This window comes from Purpureocillium lilacinum (genome assembly GCF_023168085.1).
Source record: "Purpureocillium lilacinum CBS 284.36 DNA, scaffold_7, whole genome shotgun sequence".
NCBI classification, from domain to species: Eukaryota; Fungi; Ascomycota; class Sordariomycetes; order Hypocreales; family Ophiocordycipitaceae; genus Purpureocillium; species Purpureocillium lilacinum.
In genome coordinates, this window is record NW_027072117.1 from 2012863 (window position 1) to 2022120 (window position 9258).

A 9258-nucleotide genomic window follows, 5' to 3' on the forward strand; every position below is an offset into this window, starting at 1 on the left:
GCGCTGGTGCAGCAAGACCCGGCCTGATCAGAGCAAACAAAGAGCCGAATGGGAAGAAACAAGCAAACTCGGCATGGAGCTTGTTGGCAATCGTCCACATCGGCTTCGTTGTCCGTATCGCCCGTCGCTGTCTGTGTCAAGCACATCTCTGCCATTCGTCTTTCCCACCTCGTGTGAGTTCCGCACGAAATAGTACAACATGTTTCTGGTCTAGACGCCCCGCACAGGGTCCCTCCATATTATTCCATGTTATTGCCTCGTCCCGATAGCGACGCCTGCTTCATGCCCCCGCCGTGAGCGCCATTCGTGTCAAGACGCTCATCAAACAATCTATCCGAGATGCCGTCGTCCGCACGCTCGACTCCAGACGGACCACGGCCCACGGCGAGATAGCATTCCCAAGTTTCATCCCATCAATTTTCGCTACTTCGACTGTATCCCATGCCGTTTTGTGCCATCTCCCCGCCCCGGATGCCATCGCTGCCTCCTCGGCGGCGACTAGCTCGCACCCGTCTGCCACATTGATATTAAATTATATACCACACATCCTCTGCTGTCGACGCCCACACCATCACGAGTTGTCGAACCCGTGCCCTTGGCCATCACCAACGATGCTCCGTGCCCTTCATCCCCCGCTTCTCACCCAGTCTTCACCCCACACCATACCACAGCCCCCCCCCCCCGGTCCCCAAGACATCTTCAACAAACCCTCACATTTCACACCTTTGTCGCCGACTACAGGGCGTATGGGTTCAGGCACCGGATCGTCAGGCAACTGTCGCGCACCCTTTGTTAGCACTTGTATACGCACCCACGTTTCGTAGGGGAGGACACTTACGGAGGGCTCTTGCTGAGGTCCGTCTTCAGGATGATTGGCACCCTCGTCATCTCAGTTACATCCTGAATGTAGTCGCCGCCTTCTTCGCGCAGCTTGAAAAGCTTGAGGTACTTCTCCTTGTTGGTGAGACGAGCCTCGACAGTCTCCGAGACGGGCACCTTGGAGTCGGAGCGCGTTCGGTGCAAGGCTCCGGCGTTGGACGAGGTGCGTGCTGGCGATCCAGGCACGCTCTGGGTAGGGCGCTCAGCCAGCGACGCCCCGGCCATTGCCTCGGTCACGTCCGACGTGTTGTCCTCGTCGTCGTCGAACAGAGCGTCGACGTCGTCAGTCGAGATCGTGCCGGTCTCAGTCTGTTTGCGGGCTGCCTCCTCACGCTCCTTCTTGGCGCGCTCCGCCTCCTCCGCCTGCCTGGCCGCCACCATCGCGTTGGTCATCCTCTGAGAGGCAGCGGCCTTGGGGCGCTCATCCTCCGGAACGTACGCAGAGCTCGGGACGCCCTTCTCCCAGTACAGCTCAAGGACTCGCTTCTCCTTTCGGAACTCGGCCTTCTTGAGCGGCAGCTGGTCGCAGTGCACGCGCTTCTCGAAGCCCCACTCCGGGATCAGGACATCGAAGGCCGACTCGTACACGCACAGCACAATGCCCTCGGCGATGAGGTCGCCATCGGCCTCCTGGCGCTTCTTGTCCATCGTTCGGCAGGACTCGATATGGATGCTCTGCTCCTGTGCGTTTTGGGCAGAGTCCTTCTTGGTGTTGCATGACTCGACCGTCTTGACCAAGTTTTCCATGTCGTCTGTAAACTCAACCTTGCCCTCAGACAGCACTGCCTCGAGTTGACGATGGACAATGATGTCGGCGTAACGGCGCGTGGGCGAAGTGAAGTGGGTATAGAGCGGCTGGTTGAGAGAGTAATGAGGCCAAAGCGGCTTGGGCGTCTTACCCGCGATGAAGTACTTGGCACGCTGCATAGACTTGAGGAGCAGCGTCTCCATGCCCTTGCGCAGATCCGAGTCGTCCACCTTGAACAGGCTGTTCTGGAGCGCGCCGCTTCCAGAGGCATCAATGTCGTAGCCGAGTGCCGTCATGCGCTCGACAAATGTTTGCAGGCGGCGAGGGTTGGGCGCAGCCTGGCGACGGAGGAGCGCCTTCTCGGGAAGCCCCTCGGCAAGACGCTGAGCCACGTAAGCGTTGGCCTTGTGCATCAGCTCCTCCACGAGCTCCAGCGCCTGGGTGGAATCAAATATGTTGTCCTGCACAGGGTTGTTCTCGTCGTCCATCTGCTGCAGGAGACGTAGGGGGGCAATAGGCTCCCCTCCAGCACCAAGGCGAGTCTCGCGGAACTTCTGAGCAACGCCTTGAAGGATCTGGACCGTGTTAAGGGGGACATTGTCGCCCTTGAAGGACGAGGGATCGTTGAGAGCGCTATCGATGTCCGCCAGCGAGACTTTACCGGCGCTCTTGATGATGCTGCGGCCGATCCAGCTGTCCCCGTCCGCGACGGCTCCGGTGTGAGGGTTCACGCTGAAGACGACACTGACCGTCAGTCGCTCCTGACCAGGAGTGAGCGAACAGACCTCGGCTGCAAGCTTGGTTGGTAGCAACGCGCAGAAGCGGTTGAGAAGCTGAACAGAGGTTCCGCGCTTCTTGGCCTCACGGTCCACCAGCGAGTTTGGCTTGACGAAGTGAGCCACGTCTGGGACGTGGATGCCAATCTCGATCTTCCCGTCAGGCCTAGTCTTGACATGGAAGGCGTTGCCGAGCTCGGCACCGCCATTGTAATCAACCGTGAACGTTTGTTCCTCACGGAAGTCACGGCGAGACGTAACCGCGGCCTCGTCCTCCTTGGCCAATGACCAGTCCTGGAGCCCGACGCTACGCAGGACGGCGTCGGAGAACTCGTCAGACGAGAAGTTGTTGTCGCGCAGGAGAGCATCGGTCTCCACCTTGAGGTCGCCCATGCGGCCCAGCTGTTCCACAAGGGTACCGAAGGGGTGAAGCGAGGTGATGGGCCACCGCTTGATGCAGGCGACGAAGATGCGATCGGCATAGTCCTGGTGCTTCTCCACGAAGTCGCGAGGAGCCTGCTCCGTCGGGATAGCAATCAACGGGACCCGCTTATCAGTAGGCTTGAACCAAACAATCTTGGGCTTCTCCTGCTGGCGACTGTCGTTCTGGCGGCTGTTGCCACCGTCTCGGGCCGCCCGCTCCGCCTCTTGCTTCTCCTTGGTCGCCTGGCTGCTAGGACGCAGTAGGCCCAGAGTACCAGAGAACATCTGACCGGCCACTCGCTCAATGACGGCAACCACGTGGCCAGCATAGAGCGGCTTCTGTTCATCATTGATTTCTTCCTCCTCAACAAGAAGCAGGCTCTGACCCTCAACCTCGACGTCGTCGTTCTTCTTCTGAGTGGGTCGCTGGCGCAGGCTACCACGCCTACGGATGCCGCCTTCGCCAGCATTACCGTCGTCGTTTTGCCCAGAATTCTGGCTGCCTTGGTTGATGGAGCCCGAGCGAGTGTCGGTAATGTCCTTGCGCTTCTTCTTCTCCTCCTTTTCCCTCTTCTGCGACCAGACTTCGTCGACGTCGAGGAGCTCGATTGCGACCAGGTCACCCTCGAGAGCGCGATTACGGTCTTTGCTGCCGCAGATAAAGATGTCGGCGTCCAAAAGGCCGTCCTGGGTGGTGACATATGCGTCGCTGCGGTTCTTCTTGTTGACACGGAGGATACCCGAGACAAGCTGACCGTCTCCGAGGAGAGCAGGCAAGGATGCCTGCGGAAGATACGGGGTGAAGAGGGTCTTGCGTTGCTGCTGCTGCTGGCCGCCGAGCTGGCCGCCAGCATGCTGGGAGCTGGCCAGTCCCTGGAAGCCCTGCCCGTTCATCTGAGCGGCCTGGAGAGCCTGAAGCTGGGTGAGCTGCATTGGGTTGAGCTGCTGGCCATACATCTGGGGCATCATCATCTGCCCGGGAAGTTGCATGAGCTGCGGTTGGTTGGGGGTATACTGGAAGGCTCCGATGGAGGACACGGATTGGTTCATCGATCCTCGTGGCCTGTGACCCGGCTGGAAGGAGGAAGCTTGGCCCGCACCTCCAGCCTGGTCTTGATTTTGGTTTTGGGTGCGCCAGTTGCCCTCGAAGTTTCGAGACCCAGAACGGGCATGCCCGATGCCGCCGCCACGACGTTGGAAGTCGCCATCGCCGCCCAGGCGCGACCCACCTCGGCCGTTCACAGCCATGCTCTGGCTCCGGCCGTGGCCTCCACGCCCGCGGGACGAGCCCTGGGCAACCGACGCGTCCAGGCTGGGCTGGCTGACAGGTGCCTTGGTGTTCTCATCGTCGGGCTTGTCGGGGTTCGGGGCTGCGGGGAACTGAAATCCCGTCGTCGTTCGCTTCTGTTGTGCGATCTCGGCTGCCTTTTTGGCGTCAGCGAGGGCCAGCGAGTGCCTGCGCTGGTGCCCCGAGCCGGAGCCGCCACCACCTCGGCCGCCACGGCCACCGGCGTTCTCGCGGCCATGGACGGCTCCGGGAGCTTCAAAGTTACCAAAGGTGGACCCCGAAGCACCAGACGATGGCGCCGGAGGCGGTCCCATGCCCATGTTGGGCAGTGCCGACTGATTACGGCGATGTGATAGAGGTTGAGAGGGAGGACCCAGGTTCTGCGGCTGCATCTGGCTGGGGAACTGGAATGCGTTCTGGCCCATGGTACCCATGGGTTGCAAAGGATTGAAAGCCCCGTTGTGGCCAAGGGGCTGGCCGGGGGGCATCATGCCCATGTTGACGTATTGCTGGTGCGTCGCTTGGATCTGTTGCTGTTGCTGCTGCAACAGCTCGATCTGCTGCTGGATGGCCAACTGTTCCACTGAAGAGGGGAGATGCGTGTTAGCGTTTGCGGACAAGACGGATGGGGAGAAGATGGAGAAGGGGCGAAGTCGCTTGGGGTTCTGGCCCAGAGATCAAGACAAACCGGGTGGCGTCTGTGCCGATACGAAGGAGATGATGCGGAGGCAACGGGCTTGTGGATGGACAACTTACTTCCTGGGTTGGCAAACATGCTCATCAGGGGCGTGAGCTCCGAGGGGCTACGCCGATGAGCAATGTGCAGCCTGCGTCCAGCAGGTCCATGGACGCCGCCTGTCGGCTGCTGCTGTTGTTGAGCCGGCTGCTGCTGCTGCTGCTGCGGCTGCGGCTTCGGTTGCTGCTGCTGCTGCTCCATGACGGGCAGTCAAGAGGGACGCAGGGGCAGGGCAATAGGATAGATGCGGCACGTCGGGTGCTGGCAAGGGTATTTTTGGGAGACCGAGTAGTCGGCGGAGGGGTCGATGTGCGATGCTGCTCTGGGTGGCGACGACGATGCCGACGACCTTTTGGGGACAGGTGGCTCCGGTGGGAGCTGGCTGGGAGGGGAGAAGCTGGGAACAGCTGCAAAGCCAGAGCTCGGCGGGACAGATTTTTGCCAAAAGGAGAGTGGAATCGTCTGAATCAAGCGAGCTCTGGGCGGACCAAGGAGTGTGCGAAGCAAGGCAAGAGGCTGGCAGATGTCGGACAGGAAGGGAAGGCAATGAGGGATGAGGACGGGGATGGACGGATGATGGAGGAGGCGAGGCGGATGGGAGGTGGACAACCAGCTCCAGGAGGAGAAGAGCGACTGCGGGTGATGGACGGTGCGTGTGGTGGTGGTAGTGGTGGTGGTGGTGGTGGGAGGACGGATTATGGAGCCGCCCGTGACGGAAGCTGGCCTTAGTTAGGTTTGGGCTTTGGGGGGGGCGCCGGCCAAGCGAGCGAGCTGGGGGGTGTCGACGGGAGCAAGTCGAATCAGTGACTCCACCTCCTTAGTCGCCCTCACTCACCACTGGCCGGGCCTCTGGCAATCCATCCGTCGTCGCGCCTCCTCAGTGGAGGTTTCGTGTCTCCATGGCAGCGTCAGTGCGGCCCAGCGCTGGGCAGGCAGTCAAGCAAGCAACCTGGAAGCCGGCGCGCGGGCACCTCAGTCAAGGCAGTCGGGGGCCACCCTGGCTGCTGGGGGCGACGGCGTCGTCCCAGTTGGCCGGAGCAGGCGGCGCGCAGTGGGGCCCCTGAACTGGATTGGCTTTTGGGCGAGTCGAGTCGCCGTCAGCGGAGCCCCAGGCGCCTGAGCTGCCCAGGTGCTGTACCTACCTAGTGCTGGCAGGCGGGCAGTAGCACTACCGACGGGGACGGCATCCATGGATTGGATGGAACCTGGAAAGACGGGCTCGCCTCAGGTAACGACCTGGAAATCTACCAAACCACTGACTGGCAGGCGCTGCCGCCGCAGCGCGCGCATCGCGGCAGTCGATCGGGGGTCGCAGCCTGGGACAAGCGCCAGCCGGGCGGAGCACAGCGGAGCAGAGTTGCGCGGCGGCTCTGCATGTCAATCCATTCCACGGCGGGCGCCTTCCACGGCGGCCACAGAAAGACACATGGGGCACCGTCCGCCTCGCAGGTCAAGGGCAGCAGTTAGGCGCAAGCCACGTTTTGGGCCGGCGCGCGGTGTCGACCGCCGGCGGCCCCAATGGCACCCACGGAAGCCCGGTACCTAATCACTAACGCGGGCTGCGCACATCTCGCGGCACGATTGATTGCCCTCGTGCTAACGGCCGCTAGCTCGCAGGTTAGCAGGCTCTGGCACCGGAGCACCCATTTAGTTGCCGTGGAGAAGGAGATTGGGGCAAGGGAGCGCCTGGGGGGATTGACGGATTGACGCGGCCAGGCGCAGGTCATGACGGCATTGGCTTGCATGCTGGGCCCTGCTGGGCCCTGCCGGGTGATGCGGGCGCGCGCGTGCTTCCGTGGGGACTGATGCCTGGCATTGCGCTCCGCTTGATGCGGGCTGCAGGCTGCAGGTGAGTGAGTGTCGGCCCCGACCTCCCTGGGCAGCCAGGCCGCGGGCAGGGCAGACAACCTTGACCTGTCGCCAGCGAGGCATGGGCCGATCCACGCTGCTGGGGGTCCCCGCCGCGTTGCTGTTCAGGGTCCTGCCTCACAAGGTTCCAGGAGCGTTTCGCCTGCAGCAGCGTGCCGGGGCGCGCCACAGTGGGAACCAAGTGCGCTGTGTGAGATGCCGTGGCCAACTGGAACTGGCTGTCGTATCCATAAGGATGCGCATTAGGTTGACATCATCGCCTCTGCACGCCACCAGCCACCCTCAACGTCGTCGGCCCGCAGTTACGAGGCCCGTTGCGGCAGTAGATGTACAGTACGTCGCGAGGACTCCGTCGTCTAGTACTGACCGACCACGGATACAACACAGTATTTGGACGCCGTCCCCTCGCACATGCGCATGCGCAGCGGAGCCATTTCGTTTGGAACCACGATTCCGCCACGGCCGGTGCTGCGAGTGCATTGCCGTGCACGAGCTGGCCGCGCACCGCATAACACGAGCACGACGTCGCAGACACCGCGGCAGCGACGGCATACTTCGCAGAGCCGGGCCCCGCAATCGCTCCGTTTCGGTCGGTCTCGCCCGGTCAGGGATTGGTGGCTCACGCCGTCTGGTGAATTGGCGATGCTTCCTCCCGCGTTCATGTACTAACGACAGTGAATACCACCCACGTCGCTGCCAAATAAAACGGTACCGCTTTCGCAGGCCGATGTAGAGGACGGTACAGTGTACATGGCCGCGCGCTTCGCGGATGGGCACAACCTGGTGTCCATCCGCGCCGCCACCGCGACGCCCCCCGCCACCAGCCAACCGCCAGACCTGCAGGCGCCTCTTGCGCAACCCTCCGCAAAGCTCCGTCCGCTAACCCAGGTACGCATGAAGTCGTTGCGGTACCCCGCGGCGAGCCATTCTGGCGGCGTCCTGCTATGTACCGTCTTCATCCGTACCCCCGGGATCCCGTCTGGTGGTATTACCACCTTGCTGGAAGTTGTCACGCATCCCGAGCTGCGGAACGCGCCCCTTCCCCAGCAACGGCGACGTAGCAAATGCTGCCTTGTTGTGCATTATCGCAGACACCTCATCGAACCAGCATGCGACAGAAGGCGCATCGCTCGCCGTGGTGGAGCTCAAGTACCCCGGATCGATCCACGCCGAGCAAGGGCCCTTCCGCCCGCCGCGACGGCACCGCCAAACCCGAACAATTACTACGCTACCGACTACATGGGCATGGGTTGGCATGCTGTGGCGGGAGGTGACCTGCCCTTCTGGTGCTTGTCCACACTCACGCTCGGGGGGCAAGGAAATGCGTTGCATCAAGCTTCCGGTTCTTCTATTGTTACCCTCTCTGGTGGCGGTGGTGCATTCAGGTACCTCAAGACGGTTGGCGAAAAGTTCCCCTCCCCTGAATTCTACTGAGGTACTCTACATCACGCATGTCGCGGCTGCTTCAGTGATAAAGTTTTCGTCACACGCTGTTTCGCGTCCGCGTCGTCAAGGCATGAGGCCAAGTGAACACGAGGCTGACGCCAGCGGTCCACGACCGACTACCATCCCGCCGTGGGCCATGAGAGTGATCTGGGGCCCGGTGAGGGACGGTCATGCCACAAAGCACGAAAACGCTCTTGTCAATTTCCTGCCCCTGTTCGAGTGATCTGTGCCCGAGCCGGACGAATGCTTTCTTCTGGCTGCATGACGCCGTTGGTCGACTTCATTATTTCGCTTCGCTCTGACGACTCCTTCAACTCTGAGTCTCATCTCTCTCCCTGTGCGTGAACGGGTGTCGCCATCGCTACTGGTTAGACGACGACGTTCTCGGCCGCGTGACAAGGGGGGGGCTGGTTCGCTGTCGAGGGCCATGAGATGAAGGACGGATGTGCAGACCATGCGCAATGCAGACCAGATGCCGAAGGTGTACAATTGTCTACACGTACACAGAGGCACTACCAGTCTGCACCAGACGTCTTGTATCACCAGTGAGCATTGTTCGTTTCCGGCACCTTGGAGACCCTCGTACTGGAGGGCTCCAGAAAACAACGCCGGTGCCATCGAGCAACATGCAGCTGCTCCATGCTTCAATATGCCATCAACGAAAGCGTAATTGAATGCTCAAAGGAAGCCAAAGAGCCAGCAGTTGACGGGTTGGATGAGGTGCTTGCATGCAGGCGTCTGGCAGCACAGACGGGGCGTCGAGGTACAAAGTCGATTGGACATCCGGGACTTTATTTTAGCGGCACCGAAGACGCCAAACTCCCTTCCCGCGCCCAACCACAGGCACCGCAGCCAAAGTACCTGCGTACCGCGCAACTCCCGTGTCGCGAAAAAGCATATCCAGCAACTCCCGGTCCCAGCTCAACACCACCACCAGACCCCGGCGGCGAGGCACAGGAGCCGATAGCACCGCCCAACACGGCGCCGCACTTCTATCTGGACGGTTTCTACTAGGCTTCGGTGCCCGATACGACAATTGCACCAAATGTTGGCGCGATAGCTGCCGCCCACTGGCCCGTCTTCGCATCCCATC

The 9258-nt window shown here is 61.4% G+C and overlaps 1 protein-coding gene across 1 annotated transcript; it reads right to left on the reverse strand.

Moving 5' to 3' along the window:
* Positions 1 to 735: 735 nt before the first annotated feature.
* On the reverse strand, positions 736 to 5051 carry PLICBS_009502 (uncharacterized protein; the record flags this gene model as incomplete). Its single annotated transcript, XM_018325114.2, has 3 exons — positions 736 to 775; positions 839 to 4697; positions 4871 to 5051. The coding sequence occupies 3 exons, from the start codon at positions 5049 to 5051 to the stop codon at positions 736 to 738; spliced, it is 4080 nt and encodes a 1359-aa protein (XP_018176508.2).
* Positions 5052 to 9258: the final 4207 nt, after the last annotated feature.